This window comes from Suncus etruscus, chromosome 7 (assembly GCF_024139225.1).
Source record: "Suncus etruscus isolate mSunEtr1 chromosome 7, mSunEtr1.pri.cur, whole genome shotgun sequence".
NCBI lineage: Eukaryota > Metazoa > Chordata > Mammalia > Eulipotyphla > Soricidae > Suncus > Suncus etruscus.
The window spans coordinates 42,575,361-42,602,904 of NC_064854.1; the positions used below are offsets into that span (position 1 = coordinate 42,575,361).

Genomic DNA, 27,544 nt, shown 5'->3' on the forward strand with positions numbered 1-27,544 from the left:
TAACCAATTGCTGCTTAGTCTTCAGGAGTCCAGCACCCCGTCTTCAGGCACACAGAAATTTCACTATTGGGGACATATAGGGACGAGCTTGCTCTTGGTATCTCCAGGCTCCACCGCTCTGCTGCTGCTGTGTACACTACTCCTGCCACCATCTCTCTGAGATTTTCTGATCTCTGTATTTTCTTTTCTTTTTTTTATCTCTGTATTTTCTATTCTAATCATTTGTTTGTATGCTTTTTGGTTCCAGTACCATTATTTTTTTACTACTATTATTTTGAAAGATAGTTTGAAACTAGGAAGTGGCATCTCTTCATTGTTCTTCTTTACTCTCAGAATTGCTTTGGTTATTCTGAGTGTTTTAGTTTAGTTCTATATAAATTTCAGAATTGTTTATTCTTGATCTTGGGAAATTCTATTGGTATTTTAATAGGGGTTAAGCCGAATCTATAGATTGCTTTAGAAAACAATCATTTTTTAAATAATGTTTATTCTTCCAATACATGAGCACAGGATTTTATTTCCCTATGTCTTCTTCTTTTACTTCTTTTAGTAACAGTTTTTATTATGTAGGTGTTTTGTCTCCTTTATTAGATTCACTCTCAAGTATTTTATCTTCCTTTGATGTTTTATATCTTTTTCTTTTTGTGTTGCCATGGATTAAACTCACTTCCTCTGTGTTGGAGACATCTGATGCTTGACTATTGAGTCACACCCTTAGTCTGCGATTGTAAATGGAATTATTTTTATTTCCCTTCCTTCTAACTCATTGTTTTCATATATAAATGCAAGTACTTTATGTATATAAACTCAGTCATCTGACGCTTTGCTGAACACATTAACTATTTCTAATAGTTTTTTGGTTGAGTCTTAAATGTTATCTACGTTCCTATTTTTGTGTCTTTTTTTCTGCCTAGTTGTACTGGATAGAACTTTAAAACTATGATGGTTGGAAAGTTGAGGTAAAAGTGAACAATCTTTATTCTTCCAGATGTTTTAGTCTTTCATGCTTATAGTTTTGATAGGCTTGTCATATATAAACTTTACCATGGGAATATAAATGAAATATATTTCATTATAAAGAATGCTGACTTGTTAAATTTTAAACTGATATAATTTTTATCTTTCTTTTGTGGTTTATTATACTGATTTATTTACAAATGTTGACTAGTGGGTCCTAATGAATGATTCTCTTGATTTGATTTGCCAACATTTTATGAAATATGTGTGCAGTCTGTAGATTTCTTTGGGGTTTTATTCTGGTTTGGGGATCAAATGATAATGGCCTTAGGACATGTTGTTTAGTGTCTTTCTTCTTTTTTTCTTTTTATTTCTCTACCATATCCTTTATTGTTTAGTTTTGTTTTGTTTCTGTTTTGTGTTTGGACCACAACCAGTGGCATTCAAGAGTTACTTCTGGCTCTGAACTCAAAAATTACTCCTGGCAGGCTCAGATGGTGCAGGCGTCTTGCATCTCAGCATCTCTGGTGGGGAGCAAATCTTTCACGAGAGGAAAAACGAGTAACAGGAGCGGCTGAATATAAAATATGAAATAATGAAACCACACACAGAGTATGTGGAGTCAGCACATCTTCACGCAGGAGTGTGACAAGTTTAATTGTTTAAGCAGAGGGATATATAGGGGTAAATCCATCCATAGATATAGAGAAGAATAATTACAATCACAAAGCAAAGTTTAACAGTAAACATGCTTAAGCTATGGGTGTGAGCTATAAGGATTCTGAGTTACAAAGAAGAAGGTTATAACTCAAGGCAGCTCTTTGCAATCTTACTTTAAGTGCAAAATCAGGGATTATTAGGAAGTAGAAAATATCTAGAAACATGGTCTTCGCTGAGCTGGGCTCTATTGTTTTAGAGGTCACGTAAAGGAATGAGCCAAATCCCCTTAGGTGTGGTTCCCTTTTTCTGAGAAGAGTCAATAGCCCAGGATCTGCATTCTGGCTAAACCCTTGATTACCAGAAACTGCAGCTGCAAGGTCATATTTGAAAAAGAGAAAAAATATTGTCTTTGCTTTTTGGTAGTAATTATCCAGCAAAGGAGTTCTCTTAGTAATCTTTTGTGCTGGAATTTCTGAGCCAATTATTGATAGTTCATAATTTTGCTTGAGATTTTACAAAGGAGAGATAGCCAAATAATGACAGAAAATGTAATACCAAGCATATATTTATCTCTTAGGGAATTCTTCAACTATCCTTGGAGGGGAAAAAGGCGTCCACAGCGGACCTTTTGAGGAATCCCATGGGGGTTATTTCAATTCTCCCCACCAGGAAAATCGGGATACATCTGGTGGGCTGAGCTACCCTAAAATTTCTTGCATGCTGGGGCACTCAGGGACCAGATGGGATGCCAGAGATCAAATCAGGATAGACTGTATGTAAGGAAAATGTCCTCCTTACTGTACTATCACTGGCCCCACTCAACCAAGCAATCATCTAACACCAGATCAATGAGCCATGTTAAATGATTTATAAGGCATAAGCATAACAAAAGAGACAACTGAGTTAATGACCTAATATCTATTGAAAATTCATAGTAAATTGCATTTTATAGCTTGCACAATAGCACATGATTTATTAAATTTGAGTATCTACTTTAATGGTGACCTAATTTTATCTGTGAAAGTATGAATGTGAAAAAGATTTATAGAAAATATAAGTAAAATATGTCAAGCCCTGATTATTCATATGTCTACTATCATCTAATTTTCATTCCTTAAACATTTATTCCAATAGCTTAAAACGGAATCTCAGCATATTAGTTTCTGAAAGTAAGAAAATAGAAAATAAAGGTATGTACTGGAAAAATAATTTTAAAAGATTACTATTTAAACCATGTATGTGATTTCATATTATTAGAAAAATTTCAGAAGAAAATTTTAATTGGAAATTTAAAATAAAGTATACAAAAATATCTAATATATTTTCTAAATATTCTACTACACTCAGAAACTTGAATGATTATGGGAAAAGAGTATTTAATCTGCCTCCCAGAAAACAAATGCTCTTTTTTTTCTTTACTTAAACACCTTGATTACAAACATTATTGTAGTTAGGTTTCAGTCATAACAAGAACACCCCCCTTCACCTGTGCAACCTTCCCATCACCAATGCCCCCATCACTTCCCTCTCCCACCCCCCCACCTGTATTCTAGACAGACTTTCTACATCCCTCACTCACTGACATTGTTATGATAGTTCACAGCGTAGACCAATATTATAAAAATATTGAATAATAGAATAGACCAATGTTGCCACTATAATCAAGAGCATCATCACCCTGATCCCCGGTGACAATCAAAGAACACAGCAAAATTAGCTCTCAAGTGCCTAATCTTAGGTAGGCTTGTCTCCACCCATAAGGACAGGGGCTAATTCCTGCCTGTCTTTGGGCTAAAGGGAACTCTTTAAAAAGTGACACCTGTGACTGCTTCCTGATCCCCGCTGACAATCAAAGAAGAACACAGCAAGGGGGGAAGAGTGCGGTGTCTCCTCTTCACTCTTCGGCCACACACTTCTTATAGAACATGAACCCCATCTCAACACATAGTAAGAATCACACTTCAAACATGGCAATAGGGAAACAACATGAGAACACAGCATGCATAGAGAATAAAGATGGCAGCTCTGATGACTTGTCATCAGAGTAATTTTGTAAAACTAAAAATAGTACAATAAAATCATATAACTTTTATATTATGTATATTTAGTTACATAACTGTGTAATGTTAATATTTTGTGTAATTTTACTATTCATATTGCCAAATTTTTCTGACAATTAATATACCTCCAATATGCAAAGTAAATATAATGTAGAATTAACTTTCACATTTCTTAAAGCCTAAAAAACAAAAACGATTCTTAAAATGTTTTAATACTGTCCTTAATTGTTTTTATATTTGCTATCAAATACAAAGGTAGAACATCATTACCTAAAATTGATGAAAGTTTATATAGTCATAATGAAGGGATTATAACCTCTAAAATAAATTTTAACATCAATATGACAGCTGCTAAAACCAAAGAGTTGATCCTTAAGAAATTAATAAAAAGAACTAAAGATACTCTTGGAGCACCAAACAGCAACAAGGTAAAATGTATCTCATTAACATAAAAATAGTATACTTACACTATTCAAGTGATGATTTTAATCACTATTGGGATCTAACTTGAACATGAGCAGATAAGAAGGCTGGCAAATGAGTTAATGTCCATTGTTTTGTTACTATAATTTTATTATGTTTTTTCTTTCACCATCATTTAGAACTATGACAAAACCATGATTTTTTTAAACTTGCGTATCAACATTCCCCAAGGTAATGCATCAAGTATTATCATTTAGACAAGGTATATGTTCTTAAAATGGTGTTTGATTCTTTGCTTGCACATTATGAAGTGTCTATTTGTTAAGTCAAACCCTCTATCATAATTGAAAGTTATTATTAGTGACTATCAGTTAATATAAAATTAACTCATAATCAAGCAATATACCAAATTTAAAACAAGAAAATTACGTGGAGAACCATTTAAGAATCTGAAAGTTTTTTTTCCTGTGGCTATAATTTTACAATTTTACTTCCTATATCTATGATTTTACTTAAATAATTGACTAATTTAACTTTCAGAATTTGTTAAATTTTAGGGATTTCTTAAGGATAGTGAATAACATAATATTACAAATAAAACATGTAAGCATGAAAATTTTTTATCAAGTTAATTTTTCTAAAGTTCCAAATACTAAAAAAAGAAACTGAGTACTTATCTTTAAAAATATATTGGGTTTATAAACAACTCAAAATATATAATTTTTATACTTCATTTCTACTTGTTTTATAAAAATAAATACTATATGAAAAGGAGAGGCCCATGCACACAGAGATTATAATCAGAAAATTGATTAATATCTTCAAAGGTTAAAAAAATTTAAAAATCAGGTGCTGGAGAGATAGCATGAAGGTAAGGCATTTGCCTTGCATGCAGAAGGATGGTGGTTTAAATCCCTGAGCCTGCCAGAAGCGATTTCTGAGACAAAGCCAGGAGTAATGCCTGAGTGCTGCTGGTGTGACCCAAAAACAAAAGAAAAAATTTTTTAAATCATAAATGCGTCTAAATTTTCTGTTTTTATGACAGCAATATATGCAGTAGAATTTTTAAAGTTTAATTCCAAATAATGAACTTCATCATACACCAAGGTGGAAAAAAGATAAATATCTAAATAAATAAAGCAATGCTTTGCCAGTAATATGCACTCCATATATAAAAGTTATCTAATAGCTATATATTTTTCTTATAGCCAAAATTAGTTATTCTATCTAAAAACATATGCATTTATGTTATTAGATATAAGGTAGCTCTAAACAGAGTGATAAAATAGAGTTTCTGTTATTTTGGAAGCATGTTTTCTAAAATGGTATCGAAGCAGGTAGGTAGATAGAGTTCCCCTAACATTGAGTGTCAGAAAAAATTTAACTAATATAGAATCTAAAGAAAAGAAGTTACTCTGTTATCAGTTCAAAAGCAGTCCAAAGTGTGAAGGCTGGATTCCCTTAGGAGATTGCAGGAACTGAGACCTAATATAAATTGGTGTGGTGTTTTATAAAATTTTATTTATTTGGTCACACCCAACAGTGCTCAGTGTTTACTTCTGGCTCTGCACTCAGGGATCACTCTAAGGGAATCATAGAATAGTACCAGGCTTGGTTACATGGAAAATAAGCATCCTACCCACTGTACTATTGCTCCAGCCTGATGTAGTGCTTCTTAATTAAAAAAAAAAAAAAAACAATGATACCATTCCATATATTTATTGTGCATGCCGTAATATAATATTACCATTTAGTAACAGAAAATTAGCACTAATTTATTTTAATTTTTGTTTTTCTTAAGCTTGTTATATTCATTGATGATTTGACTATGCCTGAGTCAGATATATATGGAGCACAACCACCCCTAGAATTAATCAGACAATTATTAGACTTGGAGGGAGTTTACGATACTGAAAATCTTATGTGGAAGGTAAAGTACACGTTAAGCTTTTTTTTATGTTAAGCTTTTATTCACATTAAATATTGTTATTTAGCAATGAATATGTAATTGTAACAATGTTGGGCTTAGTAAGAAAGGTATTTACAATATCTACTCAACCCTGCCCATGCTTTTGGCTAGTGCCAGGGGAAAGAGAATGGAAGAATGGAGTCATGGTAGAGAGTGATATCAAGTAGTATCTTGCCTACCTTGCAAAATGTTGGCAGAGAGATCAGGACTGAAAATCCATGTGAGTTCTTACATGGTTGCCTGCTACAATTATCACACTAATACACCCATAAAGCTGCACCTGAAGCCCATTTGATATTTGAGCAATGGAAGTTGACCTCTTCACTTGAAAGGGAAAGGTCAATCCATTCATTTGTTTAGGTTCATTGTCTATTCTGACAGGGTGTAATTTCAAGACAAAAAAGATCAATGAAGTAGACAAGTTTTCTTAAAGACTTGTAATCATAAAAGGTGACTGTGGACTCATGTCCTCAAAGAAAACATATTGTCTAAGAGGTTGCAAAGAAAGAGTTTTTGTAATGAAAAAGAACAGGGAAGCAAGATGGATTTCAGATCAGGAAAGATAAAATTCCTTCTTGGCTGGTCCCCTAAGGCACACTCCATCTTAACTCCAAATCTAAACAAAGGAAGGGTCAGACTTTGGGGGAAGTTGGTAAAGTGAGAACAAATGGTTCTTTAGTCTTTAGGAAAAGGACTGTTGTTCTTGTCTAATATTGAGCCATGCCCCAGCTTTGGTTTTGAGAAAGAAATTAAAGAATCCTGGGGCCGGAGCAGTGGCGCAAGCAGTAAGGCATCTGCCTGTCTTGTCCGTGCTAGCCTAGGACAGACCGTAGTTCAACCCTCTCCCCCCTCCCCCCGGGGTTCCATATGGTACCCCAAGCCAGGAGCTATTTCTGAGAGCAAAGCCAAGGAGTAACTACTGAGCTTCACCGGGTGTGACCACCCAAAAACAAACAAACAAACAAACAAACAAAAAAGAATGAAAGAATCCAACGGAATGAGGACTCCCAGAATGGAGCATGCAAGTTTTGCTTTACAAAACTGATTATAGAGCCCTTTCCCCAAACACTTTGGGTTGGGGCTCTCTGTGAAAAGAACTGATTGCCAATCACTAGAGCTTCTTTTCGAGGAAAATAAGTTTTAAATTCTGGAGGTATCTCTTGTTCAGTCTCATCAGACCTGTGTTTCTGATGAATGGATTGAGCTGGCTAAAATTCTAAACCATGAGTTTTGAGCTTAAGGCAGTGCTTCTCAATTATTTTCTGTCATGCCACCCAGGAAGAAAAAAACATTTTTCGCGCCCCCCCCCCCCCGTGAGACTGTAAATAATGTCTTTATTTAAAAAAAACTTTAACCTGCAAAACAAAAATATATAAAATAATTTGAGCAGATTTTTTAAATCAGAGGTAATGTCTGGACTAATGGCTACAATGAGCATGTTTGCAATGCATAGCTTTTCGAAGCGGGGTTTGAAGCAGGACACAGCAACTCTCAGCTCCAGAGACATACAGAGACATAAACACAGGCTTAGCTTGTTATGACAGTGTTTGTCAAGGTCAAACGCCCCCCCCCTGGGGGGGAGGCCGTGTTCCACTATTTGAGAAGCACTGAGCTAAAGGAACTCCCAAATTTTTTTTTTTTTTTTTTTTTTTTTTTTGGTTTTTGGGCCACACCCGGTGACGCTCAGGGGTTACTCCTGGCTAAGCGCTCAGAAGTCACTCCTGGCTTGGGGGACCATATGGGATGCCGGGGGATCAAACCGCGGTGCGTCCTAGGCTAGCGCTCTCAAGGCAGACACCTTACCTCTAGCGCCACCACGCCGGCTCCCCCAAATATTTCTTGATCATTTTTTGACTTCTTGGAGTTCAGTGCCGACTGACGACATACTTCACCAATGACATCTTTGCAGTTTTACATATGGGCATATGTATGTTGTGTCAACTTAAATAAGACATTTCTACACTTTGGATAGAAGATAAGAGAATTACTTCAGAATTTCAGGACTACTCTAAGAAGAAATCAGAGAGTATAATCTGAAAACTTCATTTTAGAGTATAGATCTTCATATTTTTATAGTTTTGCCAAACTGGCTATCTTCAACAGAAGAGGAATGTATATTTGAAGTAAGTTAAGAAGAAAAGAATTGTATCTATCTTTTGGCAGGCTTCTGATAGTACTCACACCTTGCTCATCAAAGGCTGTACTTACATTTTGGGGGATATAAAGTAGACTATATGTAGATCTAAGCAAAACACAAACCTAGAGAAAGGAATTTGATATTCATAATTTTAGAAAGGATATTAGTTAGATTTTAGTTTAATTAGATCTATTTAATTGCTGGCCTTTTAAAAAAATAATTTCAGTAAGAGGTTGGAATTAGGAGCTTTTCAGGCCTTCCAGACTCAGGGGGAAAGTTTCTCCTTTTGAAAGAAAAAAACTTTGGAAAAAATTATCTTTGCCAAATAAAAAAAAAAATATATATATATATATAGTTTTTGCTTTTTGTATGAGTAATATTAGCAAAATTTGCCGTCATGTGTCAAATGCTATTCATTTAATTGTTTTAAAATTAATTTCTATTTAATAGTCAGTGGTTAAGACATAACACAAAAGAGTGGATGAAAATGTAGTCTAGCAATATGTCCTTAACTTTTCTGTAAGTCTATTTGGTATCTTTATTTTCAATGACATAGATTAAGGATTTCAGAATTAGCATATAGTGAAAAAAGATTCCTAGAAATGTATCTTATGCTACATTTCCCTTACATTAAATCAATAATAATGACTTCAAATTTTTAGAATGCACTATTTTGGTTCTTCAGATATCATAAATTCTCTGTTCTAGAATGGAAATCACTTAAATCTTTTGATTTAAATCACTTGATCTTTTTATGTAAAATGAAGTGGTTGCATTATAGTCTTATATCTCAGAAAAAAAACCTTGGTCCAGTAACTAGATGAAAACACTAGTTGTTTTGAACCAAACATTAACTCATTGCAGGAAGTGCAAGGTCAGGGTCAAGGCTTTTAAAGCCCTGATCCAGGACTAGATTCCTTTGACCCATCAAGAAAGAATACAAACACATATAAGAACATATAAGAGAAATGAATTCTAGAATAAAGTTTTTTGGGTGTTTTTTTTTTTTTTTGGTTTTGTTTTGTTTTGTTTTGGTTTGGTTTGGTTTGGTTTTTGGATCACACCCAGCAGCGCTCAGGGATTACTCCCGGCTCTACACTCAGAACTCGCTCCTGGCAGGCTCAGGGGACCATATGGAATGCCGGGATTTGAACCACCGTCCTTTTGCATGCAAGGCAAATAAATGCCCTACCTCAGTCCTATCTCTCTGGCCCTAGAATAAAGTATATTTTAAAAATAGTATAGATTTGATGGGGCTGGTGGGGAACTTGCCTTACATGCAGCTGATCCAGGTTTGAACCCCAGTATTTCATATGGTCTGCTGACCACCACCAGGAGGTGAAGACTACCAGGTGTGGCCCAAAGAGCAAAAAAGAAAAGAAAAGAAAGAAAAATCATATAGATTTGAGATTCAGAGTTGCGGCGTACTCAAATTGAGTATTATTGCTTCTAAGTCAGTTTGCTACATTAATTCACATTTCAGAGTCAAATTGTGGGCATTCTCCAGTGTAGCAACATTTCTATATAGTGAAGCTGTAAGTCATCCATGGTCACTTTGTCTTTCATCTAAGACCAGCTGGTCTTAGATTCCAACAAGTTTCAGATCTCATTCTTCTTCTTTTTTTTTTTATATTTTATTTAAACACCTTGATTACATACATGATTGTGTTTGGGTTTCAGTCATGTAAAGAGCACCACCCATCACCAGTGCAACGTTCCCATCACCAATGTCCCAAATCTCCCTCCTCCCCACCCGACCCCCACCTGTACTCTAGACAGGTTTTCCATTTCCCTCATACATTCTCATTATTAGGACAGTTCAAAATGTAGTTATTTCTCTAACTAAACTCATCACTCTTTGTGGTGAGCTTCCTGAGGTGAGCTGGAACTTCCAGCTCTTTTCTCAAAAATATGGAACGCTTCATGAATTTGCGTGTCATCCTTGCGCAGGGGCCATGCTTATCTTCTCTGTATCCTTCCAATTTTAGTATATGTGCTGCCGAAGCGAGCACAGATGTCATTCTTCTTATCTTTTGAAAGTTGCATAATACATTAACTCCTTTGGCAAACATTAAGCTTTCCAGCATTGCATATTGCAATGTAGAAGGATATGATTAAAAGATGTGAACTGAGCAAAGATGGGAAGGAATATGAACCGTCTTTGTCTTTATTGGCTTAAGGAAGTAACAGGATGTTGTTACATTTTTAAATGTCTTCTCAGAAAATATTTTCCCATGAGAGGAAAGGTGATCTGCTTCTTCTCTCCTCTATGTTTGCCACATTTATCTTAGCCATTCCCCATGGCAGAAAGAAAAATTTAGATGCCTAGGTGCAGCATGAGAGAGAGAAGTCAAGAATATGTACATGAAAAAAAATGTCCTGAAGTGAAAAAAAAAAGAAAAAGAAAATTAAAAAGTATACAAAATGTGGGGGTTTTGTTGTTGTTGTTGTTGTTGTTGTTGTTTTACCTCTTTGGTAGGCTCTTCACTTAAAATTACTCCTGGTGGTGCTTGGGGGACCATATGGGATGTCAGGGATCAAACGTGAGTTGAGCACATGCAAAACAAATGCCCTACCCAGTGTATTCTTTCTCTCCAGCCACAAGTCTAGTCTTTTAGAAAACAATATAGACATTCTTCAAAACATTAGGTATTAAGCTTTCACACAATCCAGAAATTCTGCTCCTTGAAATATAGCCCAAGAGCTCAAATATATAATGCAGAAAAGACATCTGCACTTCTGCATTAATTGCAGCACTATTTACAATAGCCATTTCTGGAAATAAACCAAGTGTTTCAGAGCAGATCACTGGATTAAAAAAAATACTCTGATACACAATATACACAATGGAATACTAAGAAAAATTGAAGTCATACAGTTTGTCGCTATGTAGACATATCTGGAAAATATGGTGAGTGAAGTTTGTCAGAGGAAGGACAGATAGAATCATGTCTTACATGATAGGTAGAGAGAATCATGTCCTACATGATAGGTAGAGAGAATCATCTCTTTCATCTATGAAGTATAAAGAAACATAGTAGGGATAAGGAAGCCCAAAGGCACCAGTCAGAGAAGGGTACAATATATCGGTGAAGAGAAGCAGTCACTCAGGAGCACAGAATACTGAAAGAAGTAATAATGTGCCTACCAAAGTGGCAGGCTGAGGGTAGGACAAGGTGTAGGGAAGTGGACAGGGATTAATGTTGGAATATTATATGCATGGAACTCAATCAGGCATAACTTAGTAACTTTCTAACTCATGGTGATACGATAAAAATTTTAAAAGTTCTTATTTAAAAGACAACTTTTATATATTTTTTGTTTCCTTTTTTTAACACTTCAGGACATTTCTTCATGTACTTACATATTCCTGACTTCTCCCTCTTGTGCTGCACTTAGGCATGTAAGTGCCTAAGCACCACTGTATGTGACCTAAAAACTGAAAAAAATATTTTTTAAAAGACTGGACCAGTCAACATTCTACCAACAGTGAATATGGGTTCCTTCCTCATCTCTCCCCATATTCTAGACTATTCTGGGTGGTATTCTTTTTTTAATTTGTGCTGGTCTCTCTGATGTAAAGTGGTATCATTGTTTTGATTTGCATTTCCCTGATGATCAGTGACATGAGTCCTATAATGATACCCTTTTCAAAGAAATAGGTCAAACACTCTTGAAATTTATATGGAACAGTAAATTTCCGTGTATAGCCAAAGAAATTCTTGTGAAAAAGAATATGGGTGGCATCAACTTCCCAAACTTCAAATTCTACTACAAGGTGGTAATAATTAAGGTAGCAGAATACTGGAATAAAGACAGATGCTCAGATCAATGAAATAGAGTATATAAGAAATTTTATATTCAGAATATATATTAAGAAATGCCAGGCTCCAAAGCCTCGTTGTTAAAAGAGCCTATTTATAAAAGATACTGGGATTGCCCATTGTTTGGGGATATTCATGATTAAAAGAAAAGTGTTCTCCCTTGATAGAAGAAAGTCTTTCAAATAAAGTTAATTTTCTTATATACCTTTTAAAAGATTAGTTTATAAGGACAGTAAGTAAACTTTCTAGAAGTAGCATCTCTTGACATTACATTTTAGAATGATTTACTTCTGAAAAGAGTTTTTAATCAGTGCCATTTTTGTCTAGTCAATAATATTCTTTTTTTTTCTTGGTTCCACCCTATCAATAATATTCTTAATCTGTTCTTCTAAACTTTTTAAAAAGTCACTTCTGGCCAAGAAATAGGTATCTATTTAATTTTCTATGAATATGTTATGTTATTTTTTCTTTATGTTCTTCTTAGACTATTCAAGATTTCTGTCTAATTGCATCATGTGAGTGTCCATTTGGTAGGAGAACTATTAACCAACGCCTCCTCAAACACTTTTCTGTTTTCGTGTTGCCTCATCCTTCACAAAGTGCCTTACTTTCTATTTTCCAGGTAACAACCACAATTTTCCAGGTAACAAGTCTTTCAACAACACATTGAAAGATTAGTTCTATAGCATAAAGAAAAATGAAATTATTTTACACCAATTATTTTGAATTGAAACAATTATTTTAAATAATGTAAACAATTTAAATAATAATTTAAACAATTATCTTAAATTGAAAGAAAACTCCTTTCAGGAGTAGAGTTTACTTCCCCAATTCCTCATGTCTCATTGTTTTAATTCTGTTTTTAACAGCAAAAACAAATCTTAATTTAATGTGTGTAAAGAATATGTGGCACCTGTATACTGCATATTTAAATTATGTTACTCAAGACTATATTCTCCAGAGATTCTGATTAATATATCTTTATAGAATTCAGGAAATGCATCATTAGCAAGCATGTCCTAATAAAGCTAGAATTTACTTGATCTTTTTATTTTCTTGTTTTTCATTTATTCTTTTTGGGGTCTTCCAAGTTGTACTCAGGGGCCTGGGGCCCCTCTGCCAAGACTCAGCCAACCAGACTGCTGGTTCATTGCAAAGGCCTACAGATAATAGGCTGTTCAGCCCTTGCAGGTGCTAGGGGTAGGTGGGCCATTCCAGCTGTGCTGGGTTGTTCCTTGTGACTGAGCCCGGAGACATATGTATTGCCAGGCATCAAAACCAGAGTCAGCCACAAACTGGGCAAGAGCCTTAATCCCTGTACTATCTCATAAATCCTCTTTTCTTCTAGAGTAAAAAATACTGAAAATAGGGGCTGGGAAGGTGGCGATAGAGGTAAGGTGTCTGCCTTGCAAGCGCTAGTTTAGGACGGACCGCGGTTCGATCCCCCAGCCTCCCATTTGGTCCCCCCAAGCCAGGGCGCGATTTCTGAGCGCATAGCCAGGAGTAACCACTGAGCATCAAACGGGTGTGGCCCAAAAACAAAAACAAAAAATACTGAAAATAAAGAAAATTTGAGGACCCAGAGAGATAGCACAACGGCGTTTGCCTTGCAAGCAGCCGATCCAGGACCAAAGGTGGTTGGTTCGAATCCTGGTGTCCCATATGGTCCCCCGTGCCTGCCAGGAGCTATTTCTGAGCAGACAGCCAGGAGTAACCCCTGAGCACTGCCGGGTTTGGCCCAAAAACCAAAAAAAAAAAAAAAAAAAAAAATTTTTTTTTGAGCTATCTTATTATATGAATGTTTTCATTTAAAATCTCATTTACATTAGATAAATTTATACAGAATTATTCAAAGTGAATCATGTGATTTCCTTTTTAAAATATCAAGTTTTAAAATTAATTATAAATGTAGACTTAATTTGGCAGTAGAATAGATTTCACTTGTATGAGGCCCTATATTTAATCCTGACACTGCAAAATAAAGTAATAAATATACAGATTTGTATGTACACATACAATTTATTTTTTAAAAAGCACCCAAAATATAAGGAGAAAAACAGAACAAGAAATCTGCTTTACACTACTCACCAATGTTGACCCAAATGTTATTTCCCTGGTTCACAAAATTCTGTGTTCTTGTAGGAATCTGCTGTTTAAAATAATTATAATTTCTAACACTTTAAATTACTCCTCCATTATCATACAAGTAAGGGTTAGCTAGTATAATCTGCTTGAAATGTCTGGACACTAAACTATAAAGTTTTTTTTTAAGGTTCATTTGGGAATATATTTCTCCATCAATAACTTTGTAGATGCAGTTCAGAAAGACAAAGATAAAATAATTTCTTGTTCCCTTGCCATGTATTATCAAATATGCGAGAATATGTTACCAACTCCAACAAGATGTCACTATATATTTAATCTCCGAGATGTATTTAAGGTACATTCTTACATCCATTCTCTATTTTAAGTTTAAAATTTAAGTTTAGAAAATGTAATTTTACTAAATTCTCTATCTCTGTTTCTGTGTGTGTGTGTCTCACTCACACACACACAATCACACACACAATCACACACACACACACATGCCATTCCATTACTATATAAACTTGCATTGCCAAAATTAAATTTGAGGAAAAAATATCAGGTTAATTTGTCTACTTATTAGCTGTTAATTCCACAAATCACTTGAAAAGAGTATTTAAAATAATCCTATAAATAGAATTTAATGAGGCTTCTCATTAATATTCAAATATTAAGTAATATTTTCATCAAGGACAAAAGTGAAAAATTATTTCTATAACTCTTATTTCTATAAGCTTTATTTCTATAAGTTTAATTGCGATCAAGCATGTATACATTTCATAAACATGCTTAAATTTCACAAGTCTTATTTTTATACCAGGGGATGTTGCCAACAGTGCTGATTTCATCACAAACTTTGGTCAAATAATTTCCAAAACAAAATGGTTTAAACACACAATATTTGACTTATAATCATTTCTTTCTGTTGAATTTTACCACGATAATGTTTGGGATGGGTATATAAACTTTTAAAGCCAAACAAACAATAGTATAACATATAAATGTTAAGAAGCCACTCTAGACACTCTAGAGCCTGGCAATAATTCAAAGGATTTAGCATTTATATTGTTTTTCTGGAGGCCCAGTTTCAATCCCTGGTACTACAAGATCTCCCAAACACTACAGGGAGGAGACCCTACCTCTAGCTCAGGGTCATAAACAAGATTCAGATTTCTGGTCTCAGCATGTGCCACCTAGAAATGATTTGGAGACCCTTTCAGGGGTTTGTACCACTTTTCCAAACTTAAAATTGGCCCATCTCCTCAGAATCTTATTCTTGTAGAAACTGGCACTTCTTACCTTGAGTAATTGCTACTATTTCCATAGAATCACATATTACAAAATATTGAGCTTTTGCTTTGTATATTTTCCTGTTATGTTCTCCATCCCAAAATTAAATTGTTATTTTTAAATCATTAATAGCTTCTCATAGGACTGCTGCAAGCTGAAAACTCTATTATTAACTCCATTGAGATGGCTGCTCTATTCTTTGTTCATGAAGCTACCCGAGTGTTTCATGATCGACTAGTTGAACATTGGGAAAAGTCTCTTTTCTATCAGTTTCTTTCAAAGGAACTTGAAAATTATTTTCAGGTAAACATTTTCAAATGATTTTAAATGGTGCCTTGTCAAAACCATAATTATAATATTTTATAGTATTACTAAGAAAATTTATTTACAATTTGATTTTTTCTTAAAAATTAAGGTATAGTAGAAGGTTATGGACACTTTGCTGTTGGTGGAGGTGTAGTGATATTGATCAATAAAACATAAAAGTTATAACTATAACCATGTTATATAAAATAAAATTATTTTAAATCTAAGATAAATATAGACTGGATCTGATGGAAATGATTGATAACTTTGCCCCTGTGTTTGGCCTGTAAGAAATGCAAAAATTGCTATTCTTTTTCTTTTTTTTTAAATTGCTGTTTTCTCCAGATCTAGCCAGAGTGTATACTCCCTAGAAATTCCAAGTTGTTCATCTTTATTAAGCTCTCTGAATTTATTTCTGTGGTGCCTCTGAGTTCTGTGAACTTATTCACATTAAAAGGGAACAGTAATTAATTCCTCTATTGCTAAGCCTTTCCACTAACTTCCTAATTCCTCTCCTAAAGTTTATTTTTTCTGAGATATTTGGGAGGAGTGTGGCTTTTGGAAGTTAGAGCCACTCTTGGAGCAAGAGTGCACAAGGCTTACTACTCTGGGCTCTGTACATAGGTATCACTCATTTTGGTGCTTGAGGGACCATATGTGGTGCCAGAGGTCAAACCCAGGTCAGCTGTTTACAGCTTACCCATCATATAGTCACTCTGATTCAGATTTTACTTTTCTCTCTTCTCAATTGAGCTACTTCTCATTCTATTCATTGTAGTCCAGAAAATACAATAAGTTCAAAGCCTCAACTAAATTACTGACAACTATGGTGACAATGTTAATGAGTGAGAGAAGTAGAATGCCTGTCTCCTATACAGGTGCGGGGGTGGGGGGGGGAGACTGGGGACATGGGTGATGGGAATGTTGTACTGGTGAAGGGAGGTTTTTATGACTGGAACCCAACTACAATCAAGGTGTAATCAAGGTGCTTGAATAAAGAAATTTATTTATTAAAGAAAGATTGGCGAGTGCAGTTAGAGAAATAACTACACTAACAACTACCATGACAATCATAGTGAGCAAGAGAAATAAAATGCCTGTACTGAAGATAGACAAGGGATGGGGAAGGAGGGAAATGTGGCATATTGGTGGCAGGAAAATGGCACTGATGAAGGGGGTTGTAATATGAAATATTTTGTAATGTATCTAATGTAATAATCTAATAAAGTATCTGTTATAGCTAATATAGATCTATTGCATTTACTCTAATAATAAGTAGAATTGTACAATTAACAGATATGGTGAAATTACTATATTATATAGATTCAGTGGACTAAAGAAAAACTAATGAATGACTCTACTATATTTGTGGATTTCTTGGATATAAATAAGTCTCATAGAAAAAAAGTATATCAGAATACCAATGACTATAGCAAACTTGCCCAGGTACTCAGTGAATACCAATGGAAGTTGTCTTCATTGTCTTTTCAGGTAGGAACATATAATATAAAATTTTAAGAGTAATATATTTATAGATATATTAAATTACATTATATTTATTATATTATATATACATACACATATTATAGTTTCCAATATTATGCTCATATTTGTGATTTATATCAGGAATCAAAATCATGGTCTGATACTGTAAGATAGATGCTTTTAGTCACTTAGTCATCTTTCAGACCCAGGATTATTTTCTTTATATTTCTAGTTTGCTTATAGAAACACAATAGATTTTTATAGACTGACTTTGCAGTCTGCTACTTTACTATACTGATTTATTATTTCTAATGTGTTCTTAAAGGAGTCCTTTGGCTTTTTCTTTATGTATTAATGTCATCTGCATATAAATATAGTTTGGTTGTTTCCAAATTTTTCTTTTTCTTTTTATTACTCTGACTAGAGAGATAGCACAGTGGTAGGGTGCTATGTGGCCAACCTCGGAGGGACCCAGTTTGATTCCTGGCATTCCATAAGGTCCCACAGCCTGCCAGGGGCAGATCCAGGAGTAACCCCTGGGCACCGCTAGGTGTGATCCAAAAATCAATCATTCAATTAATAAAGTTAAAAAAAATAATTTCCAGTACTATATTTACTAATGGTGAGAAGAGCAGATGTCTTTTACTTGACCATAAAGAAAAGTAATTACTGTTTTGCCATTGAGAATGTTATTAATTATAGTTTCACAAATACAGCCTTTACTATTGTCTTATATGTTTTTTTTCTATTCCCATTTTATTGAGGCATTTTTCCCCATAAATTGATGTTGAATCCTATCAAATGTGTTCTTTGAACTTACCTCAATGATGATAAGAAATTTATATTATGATGAAAATATTTAGAATTGTTTCTCTTGATGTATAACATTTAATTGATCTGCATATATTGAACCACCATTGCATCCTTAGAATAAATCCCATTTGGTCATGATATATCTCTATATTTAATTCAGTTTGCTAAAAATTTGTGGTGAGATTTTTTTATCTATGTTCATCAGGATGTTGATGTATTGATTTTTTTTGTGATGCACTTTTTTTCTGTACCAGAAAAAATATGTTTGATTTATAAAGTGCATTTGGAAAAAAATTTTCTTCAGTTTTTGGAAGAGGTTGAGAAAGATAAGTGTTAAGTTATCATTAAAAGTTCAGTATAGCTCATTAGTGGCCCTTGAAGGGTTTTTTTTTTTGGGGGGGGTGAAGTATTTATAATGGGTTTGTTCAGTTTTTTTATTCCCTCTTTCTTCAGTCTTTGAAAGTCATATGATTCTAAAGTATAAACCTTTCTATATAAATTATATAATTTACTGATATAAAGGTGTTCATAGTAATATAAATGTATACTATGTTATTATATTTATATAGTAACTTCTTACTATATGAATACTGTCTCTTGTAACTTCTCTTACATTTCTGATTCCGCTTATTAGAATTTCTCTTTTTTTCTTAATGAGCCTAGCTTAACAATTTTTTATTTTAATATTTTTATTAAGCAACATGATTACATACATGTTTGTATTCGGATTTTAATTATAAAAAAAAAACACTACCGCTTCACCAGTGCACATCTCCACAAACAATGCCCTTCATCTAACTCTTCCCCTACCCTGGCCTATATTCGAGTAGGCATTCTATTTCTCTCAATCACTACCATTGTCATGATAGTTGTCAGTGTATTTATTTCTCTTAACTGAACTCACTACTCTTTGTGGTAAACTTTATACAGTGAGTTGATCCTACCTGTCCTCATCTCTATAATCTCTGTGTATTATTACAATAATGTCTTTTATTTTTCTTAAAACTCATAGATGAGTGAGAATATCCTGTATCTATCTCTCTCCCTCTAACTTATTTCACTCAGCCTCAGATTCCATGTCCATCCATGTATAGGGAAATTTTACTACTTCATTTTCCCTGACAGATATATAATATTCCATTGTGTATGTATACCAGTTTTTTTAGCCATTCATCTGTTTTGGGGCATCTTGTAAATAGCACTGCAATGAACACAGGTGTACAGCAGGCATTTTTGTGTTCCTAGAGTATATCTCTAGGATTGCTTTCTCCCTTTCTTGTAAGTTTTGCTAGTGGTTTATCAATCTTGTTTATTTTCTTAAAAGCTTATCAACTTTATATTTTGCAACAATTGACTTTTGGTTTACTTAATATTTCATATTGTCTTTTTCTGTTTCTACTTTATTTACCATCGAATTTTTATGAATACCTTACTTAAGATTTAACTTAATTTGTCCTCTTTATATTTTCTTTAGATGAAAATTTGCATTACTTAACTTTTTCTTAATTTTTATTACTTTGTTTAGGCATTAGTATAAAATTGTTCATGATTTTCTGTCATACAATGTATACCTCATTTCATCAGTGCATATTTCTTGCTAGTAATGTTTCAGTTTCCCTCCCACCCTCCTGCTCTCAACCTCTGGCCAGAAATTTTACTTCTCTCTCTCTCTCTCTCTCTCATTTTCTCCTTGTAGGCACTGTGTTTGCACTATTGTTAATGAAGGATTACCATGCATATTACTTTATCTCCTTTCAGTACCCAGTTTTTGCCCAGAATGATCAGTTCCAACTGCCATTGTCATAGTGGATCCTTCTCTGCTCTAACTGCACTGCTCCACTATTTGTGGCAAGCTTCCTATCATGGACTGGTTCTCCTGGTTCTTACCACTTTTGTCTCTAGATATTATTATCATACTATATTTTATTGTTCTTATATCCCACAAATCAGTGAGATTATTCTTGTCTAGCCTTCTCCCTATGACTCATTTCATTCAGCATAATACTGGATGTATCCAATCATGCATAATCAAATTTTATGACATCATTTTTCTAAAACAGCTGTGTGTTATTACATTGTATAAATGTACACAGTTTCTTTATCCACTCATTTTCTGAAGCACATGAATTGTTTCAAGATTCTAGTTATTGAAAATAGTACTGTGATGAACATAGAAATGCAGAGGGCTTTTCTACATCTTTGTGATATGTGCAGAGATAAACAACTGGGACTATATTAAACTGAGAAGCTTCTGCTTTAAGCTTCAAAAGAGCTTCAAAGGAAATGGTGACTAGGATACAAATTCTACCCACAGAATGAGAGAAACAATTCATCCAATATTCATCAAGTCAGGGGTTAATATCTAAGATATACAAGGCATGGGTAGAACTTAGCAAAAAGAATACATCTAACCCCACCAAAAAAAATGGGGAGAAGAAATGAACAAATATTTTCTCAAAGAAGAAATGCAGATGGCCAAAAGTCACATGGAAAAATGCTCCACATCCCTAATTATCAGGGAGTTGCAAATCAAAACAACAATGAGATATCATCTCACACCACAGAGAATGACACACATCACAAAGAACAACCAATGATGGTATGGGTCCATGGAGAAAGGGACTCTTATTCACTGTTGATGGGAATGTAGACTGGCCCAGCCTTTTTGGAAAACATTTGGCTAGTCCTCAAAAAAACATTAGAAATTTAGCTTTCATATGATCCAGCAATACCACTCTATGGATATATCCCAAGAGCCCAAAAACATAATGTAGAAAATTCCTCTGCATTTCTATGTTCATTGCATTTTTGTTTTGTTTTGTTTTGTTTTGGGGCCACACCCAGTGACGCTCAGGGATTACTCCTGGCTATGCCTTCAGAAATCGCTCCCGGCTTGGGGGAACCACATGGGATGCCAGGATAGAACCGCTGTCTGTCCTAGGTTAGCACTGGCAAGGCAAATACCTTACCACTTGCGGCACCATTTCGGCCCCCATTGCAGCACTATTTCCATTGTTAAAATGGAATAAAGTGTTTATTTAGGACCCATTCTTTTCCAGCCATCACTGGGAGATCATACCCAAGAGGATAGAAGTTGACCCTCACTGGTTGACTGGATTGGCACAGTTAATGTGAGTTCTGTTAACAGAGCCCAAATGTTTTTTTTTTTTTTATTGTCTATTGACTATTTCCTTTCTTTATTTCTTTAAATAAAACCTATTAAGTTAGACGATCAGGTTTTTGTCCTTTTTCTTCTGACTTATTTTGATTAATAAGATGCTGTATGGCCCCACCAGAGGTGTAGCAAAAGGCAAGATTTTATCTTTTCTTATACCTAAACAGTATCACATTGTGTATGTAGGCTGCAACCTCTTTATCTCTTGTTGCTCAGCATTTAAATTGTTTTTAGATCTTGACTATTGCAAATAGCTCTAAAATGAACATGTATGCATACATATTTTCAACTTAGAGTTGCTTCCTCCAAATGTTATGCCTTTAGTATATTGATTTTAACTGATATATAGGGTTCTTTAAATTTTTTTATATTTCTTGCAATACTGTTTTGGTGGAACTAAATGATATTGTACAAATATCTCTAACAATCCTTCAGTTCTGGCTTTAATAAATTTAGTTAAATGTAATTAAAGCCAGAACTGAAGGATTGTTAAAGAGATATTTGTACAATATCATTTGGTTAAATTTAATTCTGGGTTTAATTAAAGTACTCTTAGTTAAAGTTATTTTACTTGAGATTTTGAATATTGTAACATTTCATTCTCTTCTATCCCGTGAGCTGTCATTAATCTAGAGAGTCCTATGAGACTTTTGCTTTTTTTTCTACTTGTTTTTAGAATTCTCTTTTTGTCTCACATTTTTTCATTTTAATTATAAAATACTTTGATGTTCATCCGTTTCATTTATTTATTTATTTATTTATTTATTTATTTATTTATTTATTTTGGTTTTTGGGCCACACCCGTTTGACACTCAGGGGTTCTCCTGGCTATGTGCTCAGAAATCGCCCCTGGCTTGGGGGGACCATATGGGATGCTGGGGGATCGAACTGTGGTCCTTCCTTGGCTAGCGCTTGCAAGGCAGACACCTTACCTCTAGCGCCACCTTCCCAGCCCCCCCGTTTCATTTATTTTATTTAAAACTCTTTGGGCTTTCTAGCTCTAGATATATTGCTTTCTACAAATTTACAAATTTAGGGGACTTTTCAACTATTATTTTTTTTAAAGATTTTTAGTTTGTTTGGGGCCATATCCACTGTTTCTTAGGATTTATTCCTGGTCCTGTGTTCAGTGCTCACTTGTGGAGGAGAGTGGGGACTTTGTGTGGTACATGAGATCAAACTGCAAGAACCTTACTTACTACTAGCTCTCAGGACCCTCTTTCATTTAGACTTCTGTGCATTCTTTTCTCTCTTTATTCTCCTTTTGTAACTCCTACTGTGAAAATGTGTCACTCTTGATATTGTCTAATAGAATCTAATTTTAAAGACAAAGTATACAACTAAATCTAAAAGGGATTGAATAATTAGAGTTAAATTAGGACATGTAAGAAAGAATATACCAACAGGGTTTAAAGTAATAACAAGAAGCATGAATGTGGTTTTCACATCCATCCATTATTATTGTGGGAAGAGATACAATAGAATAAAAAAGATGCAAAAGATACAATAACAACAAAAATTATATATCATAAACCAGTGCCCTAAGTTTCTGTATTTTGTTGAAATGACATCACTGGTGTGCAAAAAAAAAAAGTTTCTGTTTTTTGTCACTCATCCTATTTCAGGACAATAGCAAATAAACCAACTTTTTTTCTTCTTTTAATCCTACAACTCAGCTGATCTTATTCAATCACCGCAATATTGATATAGAGCTAGCCCTTATTATACAATTTATCTTCCATAAACTTAATCTGTCTTGCTGAATTTAAATTAAAGAATTACTTGACTAGCACTCTGACTCCTTTATCTTTATATGTAAAATTTGATATTTTTATGCCTATAATCAAGTTTATTTGTCTCATTTCCTCTTATAGGTTTCTTATCCCATGGTATTCTTTAAAGAAACCATAGAACATATCTCAAGAGTTTCAAGAGTCCTTCGACAATCAGGGAGTCATATGTTACTGGTAAAAAATTATATTTTTTATTTTAAGTTTTTAAATTATAAAAGTTAAAGAAGGCCACTCATAGAATGGAAGAATCTGGGGCCGGAAAGATAGCATGGAATTAAGGCATTTGACTTGCATGCAGAAGGTCGGTGGTTCAAATCCCGGCATCCCATATGGTCCCCTGAACCTTCCAGGAGTGATTTCTGAACATAGAGCCAGGAGTAACTCCTGAGCTCTGCCGGATGTGACCAAAAAAACAAACAAACAAACAAAAAGATTAAAAAATAAAATAAAGAATGGAAGAAACTATTCACCCAAAACCATTAAATAAGGGGCTAATATCTAAAATATACAACAAATATATAATAATGTAATAGATATAATAATATCTAAGATATACAACATTTATTATATCTAAAATATACTAACAAAAATTAATAATAAAACATCTAACCCCATCAAAAATAGGGGGAGAAGAAATAAATAGACACTTCCTCAAAGAAGAAATACAAATGGCCCAAAGACACATGAAAAAATGCTCCACGTCACTATTCATCAGGGAGATGCAAATCTAAACAACAATGAAGTACCATTTCACTCCACAGAGACTGACACACATCACAAAGAACAAGAACAATCAGTGTTGGCAGGGATGTGAGGAGAAAGGAACTCTCATTCATTACTGGTGGGAATGCCATCTAGTCAAGCCTTTCTGGAAAACAATATGGAGATTTCTCAAAAAACTTGAGCTCCCATATGATCCAGCTATACCACTCCTAGGTATATACCATAAAAAAAACAATAAAAAATGCCTCCTGCACACCTATATTTATTATAGTACTATTTACAATAGCAAAAATCTGGAAACAATCCAGATGCCCAACAACAAATGAGTGGGTAAATAAATGTGGTACATATACACAATGGAATATTATGCAGCTGTCAGTAAAAATTAAGTCATGAAATTTTCTTATACATGGATGGACATGGAATCTATTAGACTGAGTGAATTTAGTCAGAGGGAGAGATATAGGCACAGAATAGTCTACATCTATGGGATTTAAGAAAAATAAAAGACATTATCGTAATAACACCCAGAGACAATGAGGGCTAGAACAGCTAGCCCTCATTATGAAGCTTACCACAAAGAGTAGTGAGTGCAGTTCGAGATATAATTACACTAACAACTATCATGACAATGATAGTGAGAGAAGTAGAATGCCTTTCTCGAATACAGCCAGGGGTAGGGGAGGAAGGAGATAGGGATGTTGGTGGTGGGAAGGTTGCACTGGTGAAGGGGGGTGTTCTTTTTTATACCTAAAACCCAACTACAAACATGTTTGTAATCTGGGTGCTTAACTAAAAAAATTATTAAAAAAAAGTTAAAGTTTAGTAAAAGCTACTTTGCTTACAGAAGTGTGCTCTATCCAGACTTTCCATTTATAAAAACTTACAAGCATTCATTTAAAATGTTTGTACTTCCTAGAATTTACATAATAAATGTATTAACATTTCTTATGTGTGATTTATATTTATAAGGCATTTTATGCAAATAAAAAACTAAACAAACAACAAATAAGAATCAAGAAAATATAAAAATAGAAATGAGAAAACTCCAAATTGAAATAACAGGACTGAAAAACTTGATACACTGGAAAGCCTCTCCAACACAGTAACAGTAGCCAAGAACAGAATCAGTGACCTGGAAGATGAGATGCATAACAACTCCATACAACAGAAGAGATTGGAAAAGAGCCTTTAAACAAATTATCAGACAATGAAAATATTCTCCAAGTATGTGAATAGATGAACATAGAAGTCTTTGATTAACTCAACAGAAACAATATAGGAATCATTTGAGTCCCAGGAACACAAGAAGAAAATCCGCAGGAAGAATCAACAGTACAGGACATCATTGCAGAGAAACCCCCAGAGCTAAAAGCCTGCATGCCCAAAGAGTATCAGCTAAAAGAGATCGAAAGAAAAGCACCCCAAGACACATCCTAGTCACATGATGAATCCCACAAATCGGGAGAGAATTCTAAAAGCATCTAGATCAAAAACGGAAATTACATTCCAAGGTGCATCCTTAAGATTAAAAGCAGATTTTTCACAAGAAACCCTAAGGGCTGAATGCAACGGTAGGATGTTGTGACAAAACTCAATGAAATGAATAGTTCACCTTGAATACTTCACACATCCAGACTCACATTCAGGTTTGAAGGAAGTATATATAGCTTCATGGATAAACAACAGCTCAGAAACTTTACAGACTCAAAACCAGCTTTTAAGGAATACAAAGGTCTACTTTAAGACAAGACAGATTAACAGACACACCAAACTCCTACATAAAAATGACACAAATCTCATGACAAATATTTATCTCAACACCAGTGAACTAAATGCATCAGTTAAAAGACACAGAGTGGCAAAATAGATTAAAAAAAAAAAAAGCTAAATCCAACAATCATTTTTTTGTGTGTGTGTGGTTTTTGGGTTACACCCGGCAGTGCTCAGAATTACTCCTGGCTCCATGCTCAGAAATTGCTTCTGGCAGGCATGGGGGACCATATGGGATGCCAGGATTCAAACCGATGGCCTTCTGCATGGAAAGCAAACGCCTTACCTCCATGCTATCTCTCCGGCCCCTAAATCCAACGTTCTTTTGCCTACAAGAAACACGTCTGAGTAGTAGGAACAAACAAAGACTCAAAAATCAAAGTTTGGAGAACAATCATCCAAACAAACAACTCCCTTAAGAAAGCTGGAGTAGCCATATTAATATCAGATGACACAACTTTAGACTTAGGAAAGTTATAAGAAACAAAAATGAATTCACTGTTGAATTTTTTTTGTTCTGGGAACAGGGTGGCTTTTGCCAGCATGGGGAACTGAGAGGCTTCAAGCTGAGTGAAATAAATCAGAGGGAGAGAGACAGACACAGAATAGTCTCATTCATCTATGGATTTTTAAGAAAAATTAAGGACAGTATTGTAATAATGCCCAGAGACAATAGAAATGAGGGCTGGAAGGACCAACTCATGATATGAAGCTCACCACAAAGGGAGTAGTGAGTGCAGCTAGGGAAATAACTACACTAATAACTAATAATAATCATCATGACACTCTTAATGAGTGATAAAAGTAGAATGTCTGTCTCGAATACAGGTAAGGGTTGGGAAGGAGAGAGGAGGGCGTTGGTGGTGGGGGTGTTGTACGGTGAAGGGGGGGCGTATTCTGTTTATGACTGAAAACCAACTACAATCATGTTTGTAAGCATGGTGCTTAACTAAAGATTTTATATTAAAAAGTAAATAAAAAACAGTATGTTAATAATATTTAGAGCCAATAGAGATGAGGGGTGGAAGAACCAGCCCATGATATGAAGAATGGTGAGCACAGTTAGAGAAATAACTACACTAGCAACTATCATGACAATGATAGAGAAATAGAATGCCTGTCTTGAAGACAGGCAGGGTGTGGGGGAGGAGGGAAATGGGGGACTCTGGTGGTGGGAAGTTTGCTCTGGTGAAAGGGGTATATACATTTTATGACTGAAACTTAACTATGAACAAGTTTGTAACCATGGTGCTTAAATAAATATATTATTAAGGAAAAAAAATAAAAGAATATTTTTATTATCCCTATGTTCACAGCAGCAATATTCACAAATAGCTAAAAACATGGTATCAGCAGAAGATTGGATAAAGAAACTATGATGGGTATATAAATGTATATGCATTTACTCTGCATATATATGACATAAACTCTGTTCAATGCCATCAACTCTTCCATTAAAAAGATGTGTTTAAAAAAAGATGTGTTTAAAATTTTTCAAAATAAAGAAATAAAATTATAGGCATAAGTTCTACAAACTGAGCTATTTCCTTAGTCCTGTAGGACTGGATTTTGAAAATAAAAAAACATCCAATTATATGCTGTTAACAGATTTAAAGAAACAAAGTGGATAAATCTAAACAGGTAGAAAAAGATAATGCATGTAGACAATTACTGTTTGTAAGATAGATGGACCCTGCTGCATTGTGACACTAGCAAAGCAGAAGGAAACAATCCATGTATCTATCAGCAAGTGAATGGATAAATGAAATAATCAATGGCTATTCTATATAAGCATAAATAGAATAGCTTACAATAGAGTATTTTTCATCACTTTAAAATGAATGAACTACTGGGACTGGAGAGATAGTACAGAGGGTAGGGTTGCCTTGCATCAGCCAATCCAAGTTTAATCCCCAGCACCCAATATTTTCCCCAAAACCCACCAGGAGTGATTCCTGAGGACAGATGCAGGAGGAACCCCTGAGAATTACTGAGTGTGGCAAAAAAAAGAAAATCATAAAAGAAGACAAAATTAAAATGAAGTAACTACCAATAATACACACAATATTAA

General features: G+C 34.5%; 1 protein-coding gene and 1 non-coding gene across 2 annotated transcripts in view; one reads left to right on the forward strand and one right to left on the reverse strand.

Moving 5' to 3' along the window:
• Positions 1-27,544, forward strand: part of DNAH14 (dynein axonemal heavy chain 14) — a 367,193-nt gene that overhangs the window by 182,745 nt on the left and 156,904 nt on the right. Inside the window, exons 45-52 of the mRNA XM_049777552.1 lie at positions 2,752-2,807; positions 3,933-4,105; positions 5,902-6,030; positions 12,515-12,652; positions 14,303-14,470; positions 15,538-15,708; positions 17,035-17,202; positions 23,059-23,151. Of these exons, the coding sequence (XP_049633509.1) occupies positions 2,752-2,807; positions 3,933-4,105; positions 5,902-6,030; positions 12,515-12,652; positions 14,303-14,470; positions 15,538-15,708; positions 17,035-17,202; positions 23,059-23,151 (1,096 nt within the window). The remainder of the gene's footprint in view (positions 1-2,751; positions 2,808-3,932; positions 4,106-5,901; positions 6,031-12,514; positions 12,653-14,302; positions 14,471-15,537; positions 15,709-17,034; positions 17,203-23,058; positions 23,152-27,544) is intronic.
• On the reverse strand, positions 10,112-10,218 carry LOC126015046 (U6 spliceosomal RNA). Its single transcript, XR_007497950.1, has one exon. It is a non-coding gene; the product is annotated as a U6 spliceosomal RNA (small nuclear RNA).